This window comes from Apostichopus japonicus, chromosome 18 (genome assembly GCF_037975245.1).
Source record: "Apostichopus japonicus isolate 1M-3 chromosome 18, ASM3797524v1, whole genome shotgun sequence".
Lineage (NCBI taxonomy): Eukaryota > Metazoa > Echinodermata > Holothuroidea > Aspidochirotida > Stichopodidae > Apostichopus > Apostichopus japonicus.
The window spans coordinates 7,142,422-7,167,201 of record NC_092578.1 but is presented as its reverse complement, the minus strand read 5'-3'; the positions used below and the strand labels follow the sequence as shown (position 1 = coordinate 7,167,201).

Here is a 24,780-nt window from a genome sequence, read left to right as displayed (position 1 = left end):
AATGGCAGCAAGTGGTAGTAAGGGATTTACTTAGTCACTAGGAGCAGGCAAGTGGCAATGGAGAAGCTGAGGAGGGGGCTGCAGCATCCTGCAGCCAGGCTGCATAGGATGTAATCTCTTGCAGCTTGTGTGAAGTTTCACACAATAAGCACTGCAGTAACATACAATAGGCACTGCTGGTCTGTCAAGATACTCTCTACTGTTTGAGTATTGATGCAGCCTTGCTGCAGGGGATGATGCAGCTGCTGCAGCATTCCCTTTGACATTGTGCCTAATTTATTACTGATTATTAGAAAAGCTGCAGCTACAACACAGATGCAAAAAGCAAAAGATTTTTTTTTGTTGGCAAATTTAATTTTGATGAGTTATGCAGTAATTTAATTAATCCATTGATTTCTAAATTTGTTGTAACCCAGACAGTAGACAATGGGGTTCTCCAGTGCTTTAGTTGAGGGCGCTGTCACAAATATCTGGAGCAAATTAACTTGATCAGATTGATGAAATTGAAGCCCTCACAAGCATGCAAACACGTATGCAGAAGCCCCCTGGTGGGTGATTTACTCAAAGTTCTAACCGTGCACTTTTGCCGAACGAAAACCAAATTTTAGAAACATAAGTTGAGGTGCTTTTGAAACCGGTTATTAGGCCAGGATATTCTGAGAAATGTATAGCGATATTTTCTTCATATTATTATATCAGGGGCGTCGGAAGCTATTTGGGATTAGTACGGCAGATCAGAGTGTGGCCATCTATCATAATTATCGGGGCGACGTTTGGTAGGTCAAACTACGCTACGCACCACCATGGTTGGCGCGTAGCGTAATGGAGACAATTTTGAAAAAATGCTTCCCAGATTACAGGAAATGGCACTTCCCGAGCTGACAAGACCCCTGCCATGCCAGAGTAGTCACATTTAGCCTACTTGCTTGTTTCATTTTGGTTCTTTATTTTTTGCCATTTTGTTTATCTTAGTCCTACTTTTTTTTTTTGGTTTTTTTTTTGCGCCATGAATATTGGTCCGGCGTTCGCCGGACCTGCCGTACCGGCTCCGACGCCCCTGTATATATTACCGACAAAAATTATGGTGATCAAGTCATGCTACCACTATATGCTACTGCTGGTGATCCCATTTCTACAGTACTAAAACCTTATATCACCATGTTAAGTTTTGATCAACTAAATAGGACCAACTGACAGTGCCCTTTGTTGATTTCATTTGCGATTGGAGAGTCAAATTAAAATCTATCATTCCATTTAAAAGAAAATCAGACATTTGTAAAATCTTGTTTTACTACTTTTAATCATTGTTTGAAAACAAAACTTTTAAACCAGAAAGTTGAAGCTTATGATCTGCATTTATGTGCCATCGGTAAGGAAATGTATCAGAAAATTGACCAAAATCAGCACAAATAGTTGCTTTAATTAACAGGCAGACGAGGAGTTCACTTGAGGTGTTTCTTTCCAGGAGATATCTGGATGATGTGAGAGTAACTAGAGTAGGATGGAAGAAGACAGAACTAAACTTTCATGCACAGCAGCAAGCATCTTTATCATCAAAAACCATCAAAACAGTCTGGAAGATGTAAACAAGCTGTGAAACTTGAAAACACACTATTGGTTTTGAATGGGTTGCATATACAAAGCTGTCAAACTATTCTAAACAATGGAGAAGGGGGGAGGGAGAAGGAAGAGGAGAAGGGGAGGAGGAAGGGAAAGGGAAGAGGGGAAGGGGAGGAGGAAGGGGAAGGGAGAAGGGGAAGGGAAGGGAGAAGGGGATGTGGAATGGGAGGAGGAAGGGAAGGGGGGAAGGGGAAGGGGAGGGGGAGGGAGAAGGAGAAGGGAAGGGACAGTAAGAAGGGTAGAGGGAGGAGAGGGGAGATGAGGGAGGGAAGGGGAGGGGTAGGAGATGGGAAGGGAGAGGGAGAAGGGAACAGGGGAGGGGAAAGGGAGAGAAGGAAGGGATGGCTAATGTCATCTATTGTGTCATGTCCTCCCTGAGCACATGTAAGAATATCAACGTGACACATGGAAAAAACTTTAAGCTGTTGGAGTCTAGGTGGAGAACCCTGCTGGTGGATTTTGGAGATTTGGATACACTGGTGAGATTCAAGTGGAAAGCCCCACTGTGGGATCAGGATGGGGGGTTTTTAAATGATGATAAAATAGCAATTATCTGGGAGATGCTATAACATTGGCTGCTAACCTCTATCACAGTGTATTAGTTTGCTTACTTAAAGTGATCGTTGCTGCCAGGACCCAAACCTCTGTTTCAATTATTTGGTGAAAAACTGACCCCATGGGTTCTGTGATCCATGTTAGAGAAATTGCACACAAATAGAATATAATATGTTCACACTAGTATGAAACCCTTTCACACAAGCAACTGAAGTAAATTTGAGGAGTTTAAAAACTGACAGTGCATCTTGTTTGATTGCACATACCCCCCTACCCCCCCCCCATATCGTTTGATAATGTAGAGACAACACAGAGGAACTGTAGTAAATGCAATTGAGACCACCAAAAATGTTTTTAACTTGTCTGTGAGTTTGAAACTGATCTATGACAAATGTTATTTCATTTCATAATACGCATTAAGTGCTTCGAAAGGAGATATAAATCGACCGTCATCATTTTACTGATTTTGTTAGAGATTCAACTGGTTCCCTGCTTCCTCGAGCAGCTAAGCAAAAAAGCTTTTTGTCCATTTTAGTTTTAAGGAGAGACATTTTCCACTTTCCTTCGCATGCATGCAAAGACAGGACTTGAACTGGCCTGAAAATGATGCTTATCTGCACTAAGTCAGTAGTGTAGTCTGTGTATTAGTTTAATGGAGTTTGAATATATATTTTGTAATGTGCTTTAAAAGAAAGTTCTACAACTAAACACTACATCAAGTTGTATTCTACCATCACGGATGATTTTATTGATCGTATAATATGTCAGTGTGCTTCTTCTATAGTCGAGGATTCCGATCACCCTCTCTTTGATTTTTACATGAAACCACGTAGATTTTACACGATCCCACGTATGCGGACAGAACGGTTTAGGCGATCATTTTTACCTAGAAGTATTAAGACTTTGAAATTGTATGATACATAGATAACTTCTTTTAACCTATTTTTGAGATGCTGTAGTCCATTTTATTATATTGTCATTTTATGATGAATATCAATAAATTTTACTTTACTTTACTACATCGGACAATATTGGAAATTAACACATTTTACAGTTTAACAAGCACGGTTGCCATGCATATTCCACTTTTGACTAGATTTACTCCAGAAATTTGAGGGAGGTTCTCTTAAAAATCCATGAAATGTTAATCTTTTCTCCAAAGGATGAAAAAAAGGGAGCAAGTATTTGGTAGCCAGCTTCAAAAGTGAATACAATGGAAATATTTATACCCCTTAATCTTACACGCAAAGCTGGCTAGACCTCATTGGGTTGTTTCATCAAACGTTGCTCAAAATAACATTCATAATGATCGTAATAGCTAATACAGCATCCATGCCTTTTGACAGTAAAAGATCCTGTTAATCTCCTTCAAAAACAAATGTACTTCCACAAATATCATACATCATATATCATCGATCATACAATTTCTCTATGAGTGATTTTTCCCGGCGTTCATATCTCTTTTTACATTTCTACTCATTGTAATGCTCCAAAAACCTTTGATCAAACTCACAACTCCAAAGGAACCAACCCCCCCCCCCCCCCCCAAATATAAAAGAACGGAATCTGTCTTGCTCTAAATGTCAATGACCACCTCATCTGATTCTCTAAGACCTTTCAAACTGTTCACTTTCAAAACACCTTAATTATTTCTAAATTCGGCAAAATGACGTGTCTTTTTCTACCCCTTCGATTGCTATTACCGACAGCTCCATTCCCGAATGAACATGTCTGCCCATGTCGAGGCCCCCATGAATAATAGTGCCAAAGTCGATGTTCATTAGAAAAAATTTCCCCGCGATAAATTTTGCTTGTCCTGTGTACACTTTCTAAAAAGCTGTCTCAGAAAGAAAAGAGTTTGAAATTTCAAGAAGCAACTGCTTAGGGCAAATTGTAGATTTGTTTACAAATTCAAAATAGTAGTGTTTTTATCTTGTTCTTGCTCAATCTCCATTGTAATTTTCACAGTTTGCAAAAAACTGCTTTAAAAGTCACACCAACTGAAACAGAGAAATAAAATTGTCTTTGCAAGACTACCACCATTGTTTATTATCATATGGCTCACCTCAGTTATTTCTCCCCTTCCTCCCCCCACCCCCCCCCCGCCCTTAAGGATGGCTACACTACTACTGTTGCTTGTTAAAGTCTAACATGGTATAGGTCACCAGTTAATATTAAAACTGCAAATAAATCATGCATTGAAATTCTAAATTATTGACAAAAAATGGACGGGTACCTTCATCTTCCGGCATGACACGATTTGAGGTTCGTGAAAGGTCGGTTCTTTTTTTCCTTTTCAAAATATTGAAGATTTCAGCTTACAGGGATAATGTAGTATCAATACAACCACGTACAGTATTGGCATAGGACTTACCGAATTCATCATGCAATATACCGAACTCCAATCCCACCTAATCTAATACTGATGCCAAATTGGTTCACAAAAAAAGTAAACCTTGCGTACTTAAGCTGTGGCTTAAGGAAATAGGGAGTGGCATTAAATACATTTTACAATTTAAAAGCTCCCTGTCTTACGATCATGTTGTCTACATCCAAATACATGCAGAATCAAATTAGTTCGGATGTATCAAAACATCCATTCTGATATTAAAGAGGAGGTGTTTACGACATTATCCTTGCTAGAAGATGGAATGTCCTCTATGGTACATGATTATGCTTGGTACCACTGATACAACTCTGAGACACAAGATGCAACAGATTAATATAAATGCTACCACTTTAAAGCTGGAAGGAGAAAATGGCCCAAATATTTGAGTCCAGCACATAACACCCTTTGCGAGGAGACTTACTGCACCTTATAACGGCCCCTCCCCCTCCCCCCCCAAACCAGCAGTTTGCAGTCACCGGTTGTTAACCAGGGCAGACCATTCGCTACGATAAACTTGCTCACTAACGACTACCACAATTTGTGACAAGAGTTTACAAACATTCTCTCGATCAAGATAATAAAGAACGTGCACCGGCTGTTGTTCGAGTGTTTAATACTTACGGCTTTTTTAAGATCAATCTCATCAGAGCATCGGAGCAAATTTTGGTGAGGAAGCTCAGAGTATCCATCCAGTCCTCTTCGGCCCTTTGGACCTCTACCGGATTAGGCTGGCTCTCTAGTCCCAGGTGGTCCTCTTGGAAGCGATACAGCTGGTGGTTGTCGGCAAACGGCAGCTCTCTACCGACTGATGAAGAAGAGTTATTGCAGAGCTCGGGTAGTGTTTCATCAATAAGAGTTATGTTTCTTTTCCCGATCAGAGGCAATAAAGATCACCACCCCATACCCAAATATGATTCTCCCTCTTGGGGTCCTAAGGCACCATATGCTTGCCCCCTATCCCCCTCCCCAACTCCCAGAAAGTATTAAAGGCACTACTGAGAAAGAAAATATTGGGATGTTTTGCCTTCCTCAACATTTGGAGCCCCTTGACCGTCGGGGGTCCCCTAGGCTTTTGCCTCATCTGCCAATATATTTTATAATTCATCCCTGGGTTACGAATAGAGCGAGATATATATACAACTATTGCACATGACGAAATGGCTTAGAAGTAAGATTCCGTGTCAACATTTCATGGGCAATGAACAGCTGACATTTCTTCAGTTCGAGTCCCCATCTTTTTCCCTACAATCCATTCCTCCTCTCTCTCGTAGCCTTCTATCGGACGATACAGTCTTACAGCACTTTTGTAAATTATTTTGTAATCCTACCGCCAGACTCCCGCTCCCCTGTATATCATGTTGACTGACACCTCCAAGACAGCACTTGACATATCAAAGTCACTTCCTGACGAGCTGGTTTAGGGTTTATACATCTCGCGAAAATTCGGGCATTACTCATTCATGACTTTAAAGGAGTAACGATAATCGCAGGAAATCGTATTTAAAACTGGTAAGATTCGGTGGGAGTTTCATTTTAACTAACAATTTCTCTCAACACAGAATGGCTATTTTATCTCCTTTGGTATTTTAGGATGATTTATCTCATGATTCAAGTTAACTTTGCCTACAGAACAGACAATTTAAATTTTGGATAAAAATTATAAGACGGTGGCATTCGTATTAGAATAACATTGTAACTACACATGCATGGTAACATAATGAATGAAAAACTGCTGCTGAACCAATGCTTGTAAACAGAACATGTATTATTTTAGTCCTCCATTTTCTTTTTGGGGGGGGGGGAGTGAAGGGGGGGTTTGTAAGTTTTAATATTATTATCTCAATATAGGATTCATCAGTTTCATACTTTACAATATATGAATATCAGTTACTTGGAATTGTAAGCCTGATAGCTACCGCACAGACACTTTTCTGTTATTTATGTAACGTTATCTTTTAATCTTTGTAGAACATTGCCAACTTATTCATGAGTTTTTCACTTTCAAAGTAGAACATCTGACACAAGCTGGACACCATTTCAGACATTTTCATGGTGACCTGTTCGACAGACTAATCAAGTATCACCATGCTTCCATTCGGTAAGCCAGTGACAGTCTTTCACAGTGTAAACGTTGTTCAGTCTGGCATGCTTAAGTGCTTTGCCAATCACGTGTTAACCCACTTGAGGTAATCCTGATAGGAATAACCAATTAGCATATTAAAGATACGTTTTAAAGAAAAGTCACCCAAGACAAGAGCCTGGGCCACAAAACCAAACAACTTGTCCATAGACTCTCAAACTCCAGTCTGCTTTTAATTGAGACTGTAACTGTTACGTCAGGTGAGTATCACATACGGTAACAGCTACTCAGCTCTACGGAGGCAAAACCCCACTGACTGACTCTAGGTTCCGGCATATCGACTCTAGGTTTTGGCATATCGACTATAGGTTTCGGCACATCGACTCTAGGTTTCGACATATCGACTCTAGGTTTCGGCATATCGACTCTAGGTTTTGGCATGTCAACTCTAGGTTTCTGCATATGGACTCTAGGTTTCTGCTATTGACTCTAGGTTTTGGCATATTGACTCTAGGTTTTGGCGTATTGACTCTAGGTTTGGCATGTCAAATCTAGGTTTCTGCATATGGACTCTAGGTTTCTGCTATTGACTCTAGGTTTTGGCATATTGACTCTAGGTTTTGGCGTATTGACTCTAGGTTTGGCATGTCAACTCTAGGTTTCTGCATATGGACTCTAGGTTTCGGCTATGGACTCTAGGTTTCGGCTATTGACTCTAGGTTTCAGCGTATTGACTCTAGGTTTTGGCATATTGACTCTAGGTTTTGGCGTATTGAATTTAGGTTTGGCATGTCAACTCTAGGTTTCTGCATATGGACTCTAGGTTTCGGCGTATTGACTCTAGGTTTCGGCTATTGACTCTAGGTTTCGGCGTATTGACTCTAGGTTTCGGCGTATTGACTCTAGGTTTTGGCATATTGACTCTAGGTTTCGGCGTATTGACTCTAGGTTTCGGCGTATTGACTCTAGGTTTCGGCGTATTGACTCTAGGTTTCGGCTATTGACTCTAGGTCTCGGCGTATTGACTCTAGGTTTTGGCGTATTGAATTTAGGTTTGGCATGTCAACTCTAGGTTTCTGCATATGGACTCTAGGTTTCGGTGTATTGACTCTAGGTTTCGGCGTATTGACTCTAGGTTTTGGCGTATTGACTCTAGGTTTCGACGTATTGACTCTAGGTTTCGGCGTATTGACTCTAGGTTTCGGCGTATTGACTCTAGGTTTCGGCGTATTGACTCTAGGTTTCGGCGTATTGACTCTAGGTTTCGGCATATTGACTCTAGGTTTTGGCATATCGGCTATAGGTATTGGCATATCGACTATAGGTTTTGGCATATGGACTCTAGGTTTCGGCATATGCTTCCTGCTTTAACTATTTATTGAAGGATGAAATAAACAGAGAAACTTTCAACGCAGCTCTGGTTGGTCTCGGCTTATACATATTCAACCTACTTCTTATAGCTAGACTGATGAGTCCTCACAGAGTATACTGGTCAATTTAGTGGGGTGCACAAAAGGGGACGAGGGGGGGGGAGAACGATTGCCCCAGTCAGGTTTCAGTCAGGGTATTTTTTCCTGTTCAGCCTGGGAAGAATGAGACTACTGCTACGGGTGCACACCGCTACCCACTCCCCCTATACCCCCTACCTAAATAGGTTGAAAAGTAGAATTTGCCCCATCCCCTAACCCCCCCCTCACCCTTAGAAACATTGTGTATGCCACTGGGTCAGTCAAATGCAAAACAATCATGACAGATATGAAAGACCGAGAAAAACAAAAGCAAATAGAGAGCAATATCACTCAATGTATCTTCCTGAAATTCTGTTTCAATAAATTACTCAGTTCGAGTCACTCCAAGATTAATGTATGTCATCCAGTTACAGAGTTGTTGGCCATTGACAATTCATAATCATGGACGTTAAATATGAATGTAAGAGACTGACTTTGTCAGCTTGCGGCTTTGATAAGCCAATGAGGCTTCTTCGAGAGTTCCTGCTTGCAGGAGGATCTAAAATACATACATACATATATACACACATACATAAACACACGCACGCATACTGACACGCATACACGCATACATACATACAATAAATTACCATGAGAGAGAGCGTTTTCCTCTAGCAAGGCCTGCCACATCCCGACAGCATGAAGACGACACTTAATGATGGAAGCCGGGCTTTGCTGGAGAATCCAGTCCACCATCTCCGAGCCGACCATACATCTACGGAAGGTTCTGGGACCCACTTTATGGTCACTTATCAGATTTGGTGACCGGTCCAAGATCAGCGTTCGCAGCACAAAGCCAGCATGATGCAGCTTCTTGATCGACATCTGAGAGTTTGAAAGAGAGAGATGTGGAGAGAGAATCAAAAGGATGACTGAAACATCCTGGTATTTGACTATTACATAAAACAGAGGCAGACCATCACTCAAGTCATAATTAATCTAAATTATAGATATAGGCAATTTGAAGGACAGATATTCTCAAAAAGCAAAGTGAAATGTTTGCTTTTTTATCCACTTGAGGGACATCTAGAGTCTGGCATATATCTGCTAGGTTAAGACTTGATCCGGTCTTAACCGCGACAGTGACAATAAATTACTTGTACTATATACACAGCCAGAATAATCCATATTTTTAGGGGGGGGGGCATAAATGATGACTTCTAAGCTCTGCTACCATGGAATCGAAGCAAACTATTCAAAGCAATTTTGAGATGAATGGTTTTTGGTAAGCATCTAGGTCTATTAATCTGTTTAAGGTAAAGATGGGGTCATGTGTCATTTGCTTTTATAATAACAGCCATTATTATGTAGTGCAATTAACAGGTAGATACTGTATATACATGCTTTCAACTGCCAAATTATTTATGTTCCATGATGAACTTAGTATTTTAAGTTTTTAAGTAATTATGCTACGGGTAGGATTTTTTACTTTGTTGTATATCTTCACCACGATTTGATGACAATGCCTTTGGCTAAGTATCAGACCTTCTTTAACGTGTTGTAAAGTTCTCCTTTTCCTTGGCCATCTTCTTGAGGGATTTAATCAAGAGGCTAAAACATGTCTCAAGTGTGAGAGAATCTGTAAATATTTCATCTTTCCACAAGGATTCAGACATCTTAAGATCTAGGACAACTTTAAGGTTCTCACAAACACATCAGGGTCCCCGAGGAATTTTACACATGTAGATCTTGTCAATAAGTTCTACTATTGCTTGGTCAGCCTTCTCGAGGGAACTAATCATGACACATCTCATGTGTCTTCACATCTATTAATATTTTGTCCTTCTACCAGGATTCAGACATCTTAAGATCTAGGACAGCTTTAAAATTTTAGCAAATACATCAGCCTCCGCAAGGAATTAGACATACATATGAGATTGAAGGTAGCTGTGCAAATCATCATCTATATCTATATATATGTATATATATATATATATCTATATATATATATCTATATATATATATATATATATATGTATATATGTATATATATATATGTATATATGTATATGTATATATGATGTATATATATATATATATACATATATATATATATATATATATATAAATATATATATAAATATATATAAATACATGTAAATATATATCTATATATATCCTACTCAGCACTACATCAGTCCATATAGAAATTAGAAAAGCAAGGACAAAGCTGCAATTTCTTGATTAAAGAAAGGTCGTCATGAAGGAGTACTTCGTATTAACGATACTCTGGCCTCACTTGAACTACATCTTGAAAGATAAATCTCACCCCATTCTGTTTTTTAATGACTTATCTCTCGTCAAAAAGTCTGTTGACTGTATATAGAGAACCAATAGAAATTCATGATGGAACCAGTTTGCAGGAATAGCAATTATTAAACCAAGAGACTGTTCGCCAAAAATCGAAAAACCTGGTTCCTGATTAGAACGAAGATTACATGGCTGTGATGAATGTAGATTGAACATTTAGATTATGCAAGGTTCAAAGAATTTTGTCTTTTCTGCTTGTCAGCAGAGTGTGTATACCAGATGTTGAATAAAATGTCATCACATGACAAGGATTGGGAAGAAACTTAATCGGTATTCAGTCTCCATCTGAATTGGTATATATATATATATATATATATATATATATATATATATATATATATATATATATATATATATATATATATATATATATATATATATAAATCACTAAATTTGGCGCTAGGGTGAAATTGAACAATAGGAGGTTGGATATTTGACACTAAGGCGAAAAAGTTGTTTCGCCTTAACGTTTTTACTACCATTTCTAGGCATAATTTTACAGTCGCAAATAGTCTTATCTTGTTCTCCACTGTCTAAAACTAGGGTTTGGTTAGTTTTAGGGTCAGAGGTCAGGGAGTATATGAGGATTCAATGTTTTATTTTAGTGTGCAAATCAATGTCTCGACATTTATGTAAGCAAAATATTAAATGGCCAACTTTAATATTATTTCTAGCAATTTGTAGATATAACTATTTAGTCCACTTTAAGAATGCTACTAAACAAATGGTCATTTACTGAGGCATAACTTTTATAAACTTACTGCAATTATAATGGAAGCGATGCCATTGATCTATTTTATAGGGGAGGAGAAGGGGGGGGGGGAGCCTGGGCATGAGGTGGAATTTGCATCTAACTTGAAGAGTACCATAGACTGTTGTAAATGTGACACAAGCTGAGCACGACAGTTAAGTGTCTTTATAGCATAAATTTCGATACAGTGGATGCAACCACTACTTCAAGTTGCTTCACTTTATAGTTCTCAAAGTTAAGGTCCAGTGGCGGAGCGTCCATACAGTCAGGGGGGGGCGGATGCACCCCTGACGGAGTAAAATGGGCTGCTGGCGCCCTTTTCAGCTCTTTACCACTTTTTACTTATTCTAGATTATTGTCTTTTTTATTGCGCTCTCATCTACTTATTGACATTTGTCACATTTTGTTGGTGTAATTTGGCGATGTCACCTATTTATTCTTCGTTTATCTGCAAATTAGCCAGGCCCGGAAAGGGTCATTTCCGGCGATCTAGGGTGTATCTTTACTCAAAAATTTTCTGTACGCTACGCGCCAACCAGTGGTGGCGCTCCGCTTAGATAGTGTCGAAAGCGCCCCTACAGACCATTCTCGCCCTTTCTGACCAATACCCCTAGCTCCACCATTGTTAAGGTTCCATGTATCCACCAAACCGGGTGGTAATAGACCATAACAGTGACACATATTTCTAAATATCTTTCATTGAATGGAAGTTTTTTTAAGTTTTCCTTCTTTCTCTCTTTACGGGAAGGAGCAGTAAGTGGGCGTGGTGCTCAGAGAGGGAGGGCGTAGTACTAAAATGTTCCAATGTGTAGTCTAAATAGATGGGAGAGTGCAGATGTGGAGTTGGAGGCAGGTAAGAGAGGAGCCAAGTAAATAATAGTACCTTTGTGTTCTAGGTTCCTTCATATTATACGACTTTTCTACATACTGTGTGTTTATGTCATATCGTTTGATAATATGAGAAATAAATCTGAACTAAATTGAATTGAATAGTCTACTTTCTAAAGACATAGGCCTGTACTCTCAGGTCACAGATGTAAAAAAAAAATCCCAAAGAAGTTTTCTCTCAAATAACATCATCCAACATACTATGCTGTACATTAAAACTTTCATGAATACAAATAAACAACCAACGTACGACTATACGGCTATGACGTATCTCCTGCATGCTGACACTAAACAGGCACAAATCTGTGCAACATAATCATACTAGTCAATACGACTCTACCTCAGGGCTCACTTAACGATTCAAAAACCCCAAAACACATCTCAACGATTAAGACATGAAAATCAGAGAAGCGGCATATCAGATTACACACCCAACCTGACAAAACAGATAAGTTTCTATTTTATCTATTCTGGATTTTTTTTTATTTTATCTATTCTGGATTTAACGTTTCTATTTTATCTATTCTGGATTTATAAGTGCACCATGATGAATACGTCATCTCATTCCAACGTGACAGTATGCTTTATAAATCTATATCTATAAATCGACATAAATCTTTATAAATCTATAAAAAAATCTATATAAATATATATATATATATATATACTGTACATATATATATACACATACGTTAAGTCCGCGTACAGAGCGGGAGGCCCGGGTTCGAATCCCGGTGGAGGCTGGAAATGTTTTCACTGTTCTCGATTTTCCAACTCATTACGATTTTCAATTTTATATATATATATATATATATATATATATATATATATATATATGTATATGTATATGTGTAGATATACATATACATATATATATATATATACATATATATATGTTGATACTAGATGAGACTAGTGGAACACTAGTAGTTGTAACTCGGAGTTTCACGCTTTGTAGCGATCTTCAGACAACTCTATACATATATATATATATATATATATATATATATATATATATATATATATATATATATTTATATATATATAGATTTATATAGATATAAAATACATATATATATATACATATATCTATAGATATATATATATATATATATATATAGATATATACATACATAGATACAGATATACATATATATACATATAAATATATACAATTATGCATATCCTACAGGAGATCCAGGGACATCAGTGCTACATACAGACACACCTGTGAGATTCATCCAACCAATGTCTCTAATCTCAATCTTTCGTGCAATCTCTCCTCTTTGAATGTCATGCATGTGTGGTTTTTGTCAACTGATGCCCTTTTCAGGTGACAGCTGCATCTGCAAAGGCTGCACGAAAGCCATTTATCATATTAATGGGGAAGAAATTGATGTTACAACTTCTCAAAGAGACCAAATTTGTAGCCAATAAAGACTGGATTATCACAAGTTTTTAGTAAGTTTGACACGGCAATGAATATTTCATTCTGTCCTATGCCTGCAATTTTTTTTTATTTTGCTTCTTAGTCTCTGCGATTTTAATAACAACAATTGAAAAAACCATGTGTGCAGGCTAACATATTTCTATGGTTACACATGACTGTAAATTTATCATTTTGATATCAGTCTGGGAGCAATCGGTGCACAGTTATAGGCTTCAATCATTCTTACCACAAACTGTACCACAAGTACAGTGTCTCTTTCATCAAATGATGATAGATTTAAGGAGATCTTGCATGATATTGAAAATGAATATGAAATATGCAGCCTGCAGCTAGCTGTCTGCATTATCCCTGAATATCATGTTGAAGTTAGCAACATTATACATACTAATCAGACTGAGTTTTTCACTAACACAATAAATTCTTCTACAGTAGTATAATTCCATTCAGATTCCACTCATTCTCAAAACAGTATAGCTACGTGCATCGCCACGTTTGGATGCTTGCTACCATTTCAATTCTTTTCTAAACATGGTGCTGTCGGCTGTTAATTAGCCTAATTACCTAATGATAACATCTTCCCACAAAGACTATACTGTATGCAAATTAGCTTTAGGGCTATTAAAGTCTATCCACTATACCAGTGTCAAGCACATCTCAGGCAATTTTTAATATCTGCTTCTTAATGTAAAGAAATATTCTTGATGTAATTAAAAAGAACTTATAAGTTCTAGACATTCCATATTTGTTCATATTTGCTTTAGTAGGCCGGAGGGTTGCATATATATACTATTAAAGCAGCTTCTTTGAGCATCAGTTTGAAACTAGCAAACATAAAAGATCATCACATCATCCAGGAACGCTCATCTGTCAAGTCGCAAATGACATTCGCTCTGCCTTCTGGTTAATTATCCAGAAAGAAACATGACAAGCCAACTTTTGCATGCATTCATTTTGACATTGCGACATCTTAAAGGGACACAAGTTTTGAATTTTCCTAATTCAGAGTAGCTGATAAGTGGATTAGCGCCATCTCATGTGTACAAATATATTTAAAGACTGCAGTATAATCTAGAATATAGCTTCCCATAATAAAATTGTCTATATAAAACTAATTCTGTATGTCCTTATCCATATCAACATCTCTATTTTTCCAACCATGCTGCTAGGAATTCCGAGTTGGAGGGACATGACCAACAATTTAAGAAAAGGGGCTGGGGGGGGGGGCCACAATACTTATTATATCACAATTGATATATCCAGACTCATCGTAAGACCATCACGATCATACAGTTACGGTCTTCACAAAAGGGGACTGGGGTCGACACAATAATGTGACGTTCAACCGAGAGGATAATTTTGCTTCCAGATCTATGGACTCAATGCACCAAATGTAACGTTCAATCTGCCACCACCCCACGGGCCCCACCTCCCCTTCTTCCTGCGACTCTGCATGTAACTGATACACAATAATAGTCTTCAACTAGATGTATGGCTGTGGTTTGAGCTTTTGTGCTACTTTTAGTCGAGGTGGGGTCGGTTAGAGGGGTCATCTTGTGATCCAGCGCAAGATGAAAAACAATATTAGTAGAGAGAATGTCATTCAAAGCTCAGCTTTCAAACATATATTGGAGATTTGTGTATGAACATGCATACATTTTTTAATCAAATTGGCTTCTTTTTGTACATGTAAATAACATTTTTTCATGTGGTTTCATTTGTACAAGTAAATAACATTTTTTTCATGTTACCCAGCTTTTAGAAGTAAAAAAAAAAAAAAACTCTTCAGTAGGAGTATACTTAGTATAATCGTGAAGGAATCATGTCTGGATCTTTAATGGTGAGATCAATACAGCGTGACTACTTCACTATAAAATATTTAGAAATTAATGTCAGGTGAGCACCATTAATTGTCAATGGCTTCATTATATATATGCACGCAGTCAGTCATAATTCTTGTTCAGTTACATATACAGGCAGTAGACTTAAAAATTCACACCGATGAATCAAGATATATAGCGAAAGTTACGTAGCTTTAAAGGGTGTGAAGACTCGCGCAAAAAGATACGTCTAATGCCGGTAAATCTGACCTAGTTTCGAATGAGGTGTAACAGAAGTGTTAGACACCATCATCGATCCCAGAAAATATACACACAGCTTGCTACCATCGGTAATAAGACACTAGTGTAGAGTCGATACATACAGCTGGGTCAATACCCACAGCACATACAGCGATGGACATCTCAGGTCCAGCTAAAGATAACAAGGTATCACGTTTCATCACGTTTCATTACTGTCTGCATTTTGTAGCGACAGGAACAAAACGTCACTTGCAAGCAACAGAAAATTAACTTTTTCAGATGGCCGCACACGGTTTGGGGCGAGTCTTCAATGCCTTTAAGGAACCAAAGCAATATACTTATGCCGTAAATAGCAAACAGTAAGAAAATGTGTTTTTACATTCCATATGATAAACACAATTTGATGGAAACTGTGTTTAGGTATAACAGGTTTATACTCTCCTTTTCTGTTACTCTTATTTCTCTACAACATTTTCATCCTTATAGTACTTCATTTCTGAAACCACAGACAAAAGCTCTCACATAAACAAACCCTGAATTTTACAAAATGTTACTGTTGTCTGCAACCCTTACTGTCATCGTAAGAACCTCAATTCTGACTTCCACAGACTTTATAGGGTACCACCACCTACACAAACTGTGACTTAACAAAATGTTATTCTGAGAGTAAGCTAAAATCAACCAAATTGTATAGCAAGTGCAGTGTTTTATTTTCTGGGGAAGATACCCTCACATTACACGACTCTGCTCGTAATAGCAGATCACTCAACACCCCCTTAACCCAGTTTCTAATTTTATCCTTTCTCCGGTACTTTGTAATCAAAGACATCTATTACACCATATACTAGTTCATGCTTTATTTTAGTACTCATTAAATAGTTCTTGTGGATGGTATCGGCTGCCTCTTCTATCCGCTCCGATAATCTCATCAGAAACCTATTCGATTTTAATTCACTTTCGGCTCGGTACATTAACAGCTATATACACATAAAACACAACTCTTATGTGACAATTAAAGGCATTGAAGACTCGCCCCAAAGCGTGTGTGGCCATTTGAAAAAGTTAACTTTCCGTTGCTTGCAAGTGACGTTTTGTTCGTGTCGCTACAAAATGCAGACAGTACAGTAATGAAACGTGATACCTTGTTATCTTTAGCTGGATCTGAGATGTCCATCGCTGTATCGTTTTTACACTGTGTTGTGGGTATTGACCGCAGCTGTATGTACTGCCTGTACACTAGTGTCTAATTACCGATGATAGCAAGCTGTGTGTGTGTATTTTCTGGGATCGTTGGTGGTGTCTACCACTTCTGGTACACCTCATTCGAAACTAGGTCAGATTACCGGCGGCGGATATTAGACGTTTCTTTTTGCGCAAGTCTTCACACCCTTTAAACATGCTGGAAGACAATATACTGTTATCGCAGGGCTCAGCTGAATGCATGACTGTACTCTGTTCAATGGGAACTGTGCACTGTGTAGGCTACGTTGTCTCTCAATATAAGCCTAACTACGTACTTCTAGAGGCCTAGACTTTTGCTCGTACATGCTTCCTAGTAAAGTTATGATTAAATTGTTCTGAAGAGACACCAATGTTGTTTGCTTGAATATTTCATTTGCTCGATATATTTTGGCTAATGGGCCAAATTGAATAGATGATGGCAAAATCCAACTGAAAATGCAGCATTCAGTGTAAGGAATAACAGGGCAGGGTGCATCCTATGACACAAACATGCAGCCTTGAGAGCATCTGCAGTTTTCATTTTCCAATTCTACCAATGTTTTAAGCTTCTTTGAAAGTAGAAATAAATTAACCCAGAGATCACAGCTTAAAGAATCCTACCAGGTTAACAGACGACCTGATTTATAAATAAAAAGCATCTCTGATCGGGACATGACATCAAATTTGAAGAAGAATGTTTTTTCCGCATCCCACCAAATATCTGATCAGAATGATGACAAAGATATTAAAGATAGGCAGTACAATAGTCGACAGAAAAGGGGGAGGGAGGGGGAGGGGGGGGAAGGGTGCCTAGCTCCCTCCCAATATTTCTCAGAATGCACCATTTAATATCTAAAGGGATCCTCCCCTACATGGAAATCTGTTCCAATGACCGCAGACGGCCCACACCCCCTCCTTTCTGTCCCCTGAACAGGGAACAAATATGATCAACTGTACCAAATGAGAGTAATTATAAACTCAAGGTTTAACCTTCGAAAGAAGTTACAATTACCGAAGAAATACTGACATGTGCATAAACTTTACGAGGTGAACATCAAAAAGGTCTCCCTCTTTCTTTCCTTTCCACTCTACCAATTTCAACATACATGTCTATAAAATTGAAGATGTTGATGAAGACATTAATATTCTGTAAAATTACTGTCTCTTTCATGCCGCGTCTCCTCCAGTCCCCTCCCTCCTCCTCTCCTCTCCTTCCCCCTCCCCCAAAGAAAGGGTTAGAAAGTGTGGGTACATAACTGCAGAAGGGCCAAAATTTCACGGATATACTAACGACTATCACAAGATATATGAGCATCTATTCTGCGAATACACTATTGAAGTTCTCTCTCTCCTTTCGGTGGGAATGAAACATTATATACTATCGGAACGAAACATAAACCAATAGTTGACAAATTTCGGAGGGGTGACTAAGTCTGTGTGTCCCTTTTCGGTTTTTATAGGAGCAATTTGTGACTATTTGTGACTCATTGAAAGGCAATCATGTATGACATATGCATGATGGGAAGGGAAGCTAACTTACTTTTAAGCTTGGGGATGGAGACAATCTTTTCTTCTCTGAGGGTCTCCGCGAAGTTGGTGATATTCTCTGTAAATCAGAAGAGAAGAGTTGATTATCCTCAAAATTTGGGAGGAAGAGAATATTCTCGAAATTCAGCCAAGCTTTTAAAAAACAGAAAAAAAGTGGATCATGGTGGACGCAGCTAGCTGGACTTTATATGGAGGCAATAAGTTACTGTGCAGGAAGACGACGGGGTGCTTGTTTGCTAATTAGATTGGTCCGCAGTTAATTAACGGTCAAACTATTTCATAGCAAACATATGACTGTCAAGATCCCTTGAGAAAATATTTTTGTTATTTTGTTATTTTCCGGAGTTTTCACTAAGGAACCTACAATGGTCAAAATAACATAAATATAAATCCAGGAATTATATAATGAACCACATATTATTGCAAGATTTTGTTCATAATGTACGCAGAAACAAAAGAATTTCAATTTAAAAAAGTTGTATGCAGGCCGTAGCATACGTCGTTAGGAATTAGTCCGGATTAGTGATTATTAAAAGAAAAATAAATATATCAGAATTACTTGATTAAACTCAATTTTTTTTTTTTTTGTATACTAATATTACATTATTACAAATCACTTAGAACTAGATTCACTAAAGAAACTAGTTCACTGCACATTCCATATAAACACTATGTGCAGTAAATATCTCAATAGTGTTGGTGTTAAGGTACGTATGTGTGTACTTGCTATGATACTGTAGAATATAAGCCTGGTATATATGCTAAATGTTGAAATGCTTGTATTTTAATATGTTCAGTAAACATAGTGCTTTTAATGTTCTTACTTTTGTTGTTGTAAGATTTGTTATGACATTCTAAGTATTTATTGGTATTTGTTCTTTAATAATAAATTTTAATTTAATTTTAGGTTTACAGTCTTGTTCAGGGTCAAAGCCCTCTCACATGACTTAACAACTTAACCCTGGTAATTGGTAACTTGTCACACCTACACACCAAAGTGTGCACAATTCAATCAATCTCTCCTGGGGCACCACAGTGCACCACAACCACGTGTCCCCCGGGGGGACTTCCCATAGGGTGCGGCTACAAACCGGCGCAAACAACACTATTTACAAGTTACCTCGCAAGTCCCCATTTATACACCTGGGTGAAGAGAGGCAATGGAGATAAAGCGCCTTGCCCAAGGACACAACATAATGATCTGGCCAGGGCTCGAACCTGTAATCCTTAAATCACAAGTCCACTGCCTTAACCACTAATGGACCAATCAACGATAAATAAATGGCTGAACAATTTTTTATTCATCAATTTTATATAATATTTGGACTTTAATTAATTAAACTTTTCATCATATTCATATCAAATGGTCTTGCCATCTCAAGTTTTTGCATAGCAGCTTAAAGACACATTACAGACAGATGAAGCTTCTATAGATCTTAATATCCCAATAATTAACTTTTAGATGTTTCCAGCGGAAAAAAGCCCCAACAATAACATTCCCATTGCCATATATTATTCTGTCATACCCTCTCCCCCCGCTTCCCCCCACCTCCTCCCATGTTCCCCAACAACCAAGGCTGTAGAATATTTACATTGAAATTGCCAAAACTGCAAGCCAACCTGATATCAGCAGACCAGTTACTGCATCAACAGTTCATTTGAATACAAAGTACCGAGGGAGGAAAAAAAATCTTTAGGTTACGTTTACGTGTATTAAAAAAATGAAGGTTAAAGATTTGTTCAAGTTTGCAAACATTCAAACCATTCTAGCAATTTGTGGATAAGAGCTGGATCTACAAAATTCTACGCAACTTTAGTAAACTCCTTGGAAATGAGGGAAGGAGTTAAGAAGAAAAACGCTGATTGAGTGACTGAAGATCATTTTCACCTCAGCTGTAGTCACAATCGCCCGTGGCTCCCCAGGGGAGTTTCTTGCGCCAGACGAGCATGCAAAATTTACCATCTTAGAAAGTTTGCGGGTCAGCTGTCAAAAGCACTGTTATCTCCTCCTGGTATCCCTTTTGTCATCTCGAGAGGATTTTGACGGATCGGGTCTGATGAAATCTTAATTATGATTAACTTGGAAAAGGAGTAATTAAAATCCGGAGTGGGGTATATATATATATATATATGCTTCACGACGACGGGATGTTTCGCCAAATCTCAAAATTAAACAGGGTCGTCGTGGAAGCTATAATAATTAAGCTGGGAGCCCGGTGTCGTCTGCCTCCCTAATTGACATCGATCCCAACACGTGCAAGCTGTTCACACCTTCCTTTCCTTCCATATTTTTCCAATCTCGCTTTTGGGATTTGCCGACGACTGGGATTGTAGATTATGAAAATCTAGACCTTTCGATGTAAACACCGAGCCCGAGCGTACGTCGTGCCTGTCGACCAAATGTCAGGTAGATTTTTTTTTTATTGCAAAGCCTTTGCCACAAGTTCTCAAAAAATTGTGGATTTTAAAATTGCAGTCTGCCTAACAGCACAGCAGTACTATGTAAATTGAGTACATGAAATGTACGCAAAACTCTATTAAGTGACACATACTTCATGGGTCTTTTTCTTTCACTTAAAGATGTGGTATTGTAAGAAACTGTTTATAAAGTAGAATGAGTTTGAAAGTAATTAAAAATCTTTGTATAACGAGCTGTTATGCGTCTTCCCGTAAGTGCACTTGGAAGACCGGGTCACATACTCCATCAAAACTGGATCCTTGCGTTAAGTGGGTGAGCACCAAACAATCCACCTTAAAAAATCACTGCAGACACCAGCTATGCCTTCAGCCACTCTTTACTCCTTTTAATACAAGTATTGGATTAGCGTGACAGACATTAGCCTCAAACTTCCCCTTACAGTCACCCTCAGTGAAACCACCTGTTAGTGACCTCCCTATAAGGTACAGGCCAAGGCTCATTTCCAAACATGCCATTTATGCATGATTCATCATCCAACCAAGCCCACTAATTTATGCAAATTACTATGTTTCTTTACTTTTAACTAGTACCTTAACATGTCCCTGATTGGTCGATTTCTGTTGCATCACTAAAGACCATTTCTGCTATTCAAGTAACATTACTTTGGACTGAATCAAAGAAAAACAAGAGTATACAGAAGTATCTCTAATTTTTTAATGTCATTTTCAAGATACCGATAATTAATGTTCGTCACATTTCGTATCATTGATAGTTAGAACTTAAAGCAAACAGCAACACATATTTTGTTTTTCTTACATTTTTTTCTGTCTATTGCTTTAACCTTTGGATAGGTAAGAAGGGGGTGACATGGCTGTTACCATACAGAAAATTAGTGTTTGCACGGGTTATCCGGGTACCCGCCCGACGCGATGTTACCCGGTTCCTAATTTATTACCCGAATCCTAAGCAAAGTGTGATTTAAAAAAAAAAAAAATTGCCAAACCGACGGTTAGGCTGATTTCCCATTGACTTAGTGTGTTGTTAGGCTACCATGTGTTCGAAGATAACAGCAATAACGAAAGCTTTCCATAGATATCTTATAACTGCGTCACAATTTCAGCTAATAAACAGATGGCTAGGCTAGACTACCCCCATTGACTTAGTATGGTTTTAGGCAACCATGTGGTCGAACGTAACAGCAATAACGAAAGTATTCCATGGATGTCTTATAACTGCGTCACAACTCCAGCAAATAAACAGATGGTTAGGCTTAGCTAGATTTCGCATTGACTTAGTGTGGTGTTAGGCTACCATGTGGAAGAAATTATTATTTATTATTTGGTTTATTTCAAAGAAGGAAAGGCTGACAAGGAATTTTACGCGATGTTTATGGATTAAAGACGGGATAACTAAAAAATAGTAATCGCAAGTGGCTTTTTACTAATCGTTTATTCCAAATGCGATCAAATATTCGCGCAATCTCGCGGCTAATGCGAACCCTGGGCCTGCATAATAGATAGTAGTAGTATTAAAAACTGTTTAAGAGCTAAATTGGATATTTATATGGTTTGATCCAATAGACGTGCACGAGCTAGCATAAGCAGCGGCGGCAGTGCGATGATAGTAGTAATGCTAATTATAATTAAATAATTAAGAAACACAAGCAAATAAAAATTATTGAGGGAGGTTTTATACCTTATCTTAGACCTACGTATTTGAACATGAAAACATTGTCAGTAGAGAATATAATGCATTTATTACAGCATCCAATAAGTAATTTCTTGAAAATCGTGATACACGAGGGTAAACAATTTTTTTTCCGGGTACCCGGATACCCGACGGGTAACGGCCCTCGGGTACCCGGTTCCCGATTTTTGGACCCGTGTAAACACTACAGAAAATGTTTTAAAAACATGTTATAAAGTATCAAAAAATATATGAGGGAAGGCGGAAATATCTGTTCATTAAGTCGCTGAAATGTTCAAGCAGACAATATTCACGGATGCCCCGAAATCACAGTGAATCGAAGATGCATTAAAGTCAAATAAGTTAACAGTTTTATATTTAAAAACAAACTGTAAGGTAAAGCAAGGACTTTATTATGCCTGTGACAATATCATTTATTATAACGGATTCTTATTTCTATCATATTTTAAGGTACTACAAAAGTTTACCACACTCTCGTATGAATGTAACATGAACATAACACCGCATAATATTCCATACTACGGTATGTGTTCATCAACAAGTGCTAAATTCCAATATTCTTATTTACAACGTAATTTACAGGTATATCGATATAACAGGCATTTTTAAAATATTGGTCCCTCTTAAAACTCGAATTGAATTTCTTAATCTCCATGTAGTACTATCTCATACTGGTCATGTGGTGCAAATGAAGTGCTGAGGCCAGAATGCTAAATTCCAATATTGTTATTACTATTATAATTTATAGGTATATCAACAGGCATTGGATAATTCAAGTCTCATTTAATTTCTCAGTTTATTCATTCATCTGCATGCATTAATGCCTCATATTTTATGAAGTGGTACAAATTAAGCTACTTAACGTCATTTATGCAAGTCCCTCAAAGCTCTCCCGGTAACTTTCTTCAGTGAATAATAAATTAAGGTACTCGTCTTAATGAAGTGCCCATTATTGAGCAATTAATGTCAAGAATTCTAACAGAGGATCGACTCAGGCTGGATCACTCTTCTCGAAATGAAAATTTTCCTTCTCCGAGGCTCTCGGATGATCAGGTTAATCACCTCTAATAAAACTCCAAAGTTGCAGTTTATTGAGGAATTAACTTTGTTAGACGATGAAGAATCGTTGACAAAATATATGGAGCTGAAAAGTACAAATGAAAGAGTGAATTTGTTGCAGAAATCAAAAGCTGGAGCTTTTCTTTGAATTCTTGATAATTCATTCATTTTTTTTCTGATGTGAAACAAGAGTAGCATCTTTCACTATGAAACTTTCAAATAAACAAATTGGGCCATGACCTTAGACATCATTTGTTTTGTTTTGTGTGGCTCTTTTTCTTTTCCAATACTATATCGTGGAGTGTTAGCTCAGTGGTTAACGCCGGTGCCTTTCAATCATAAGGTCCCCGGTCCAAGTCACTCCAAGATTAATGTATGTCGTCTATAGAACTTTACAGAGTTGTTGACAATTGACAGTTCATAATCATAGGCGTAGGAGGCGGGGGGGCTGGGGGGGCTGCAGCCCCCCCAAACAAAATTTTTGGTGAAAATTCGGGCAATATGCTGAGAATTTTTCGGGCACCTACTGAAAGAAGAAAAGATTGCAATGTGTTTTTCATTTTTTGGGGGGCTGAAAATTCGGGCAATATGCTGAGAATTTTTCGGGCACCTACTGAAAGATGAATAACTTGCAATGTGTTTTTCATTTTTTTTGGGGGGGGGTGAAAATTCGGGCAATATGCTGAGAATTTTTCGGGCACCTACGGAAAGAATAATAATTGGCAATGTGTTTTTCAATGGTTAAACTGAAATTATTATTATCGTTATTATTGTAACGACTTCCCCAATAGTTATAACCAATATGGAATGGTAATAAGAGGGAAAATACAACCAAAATTTTTAAAACCCAAAAAATATTACCAAAATTTTTCGCGCGTTCCGCCCGCGTTTAACATCTCATTGTGCGTGTCATATATGCGTTCATCGGTTATCGGCATGTGATGTAATAACCGATTAATGGCTATATGATAGCACATTAAGATGTTGAACGCGCGCGTAGCGCGCGAAAAATTTTGGTAATATTTTCGGGCAAGTCGTTACAGCCCCCCCAAATCAAATCAGGCTCCTACGCCTATGTTCATAATCATGGACGTTAAATATGAACGTAAGAAACTGACTTCGGTCAGCTTGCGGCTTTGATAAGCCAATGAGGCTTCTTCGCGAGTTCCTGCTTTCAGGAGGATCTAAACTACATAC

At 38.1% G+C, this 24,780-nt stretch overlaps 1 protein-coding gene across 6 annotated transcripts in view; it reads right to left on the bottom strand.

The window, feature by feature from the left end:
* Window positions 1-24,780, bottom strand: part of LOC139958594 (rap guanine nucleotide exchange factor 4-like) — a 260,592-nt gene that overhangs the window by 66,550 nt on the left and 169,262 nt on the right. For 5 of the 6 annotated variants that reach the window (XM_071955764.1, XM_071955765.1, XM_071955760.1 and 2 more), the window contains 3 exons: window positions 18,391-18,456; window positions 8,743-8,977; window positions 5,186-5,369 (listed from right to left, as the gene is read on the bottom strand). In XM_071955764.1, coding sequence (XP_071811865.1) covers window positions 5,186-5,369; window positions 8,743-8,977 — 419 coding nt within the window. In that variant the 5' untranslated portion in view covers window positions 18,391-18,456. The remainder of the gene's footprint in view (window positions 1-5,185; window positions 5,370-8,742; window positions 8,978-18,390; window positions 18,457-24,780) is intronic. The other variant, XM_071955762.1, reaches the window with a different exon arrangement.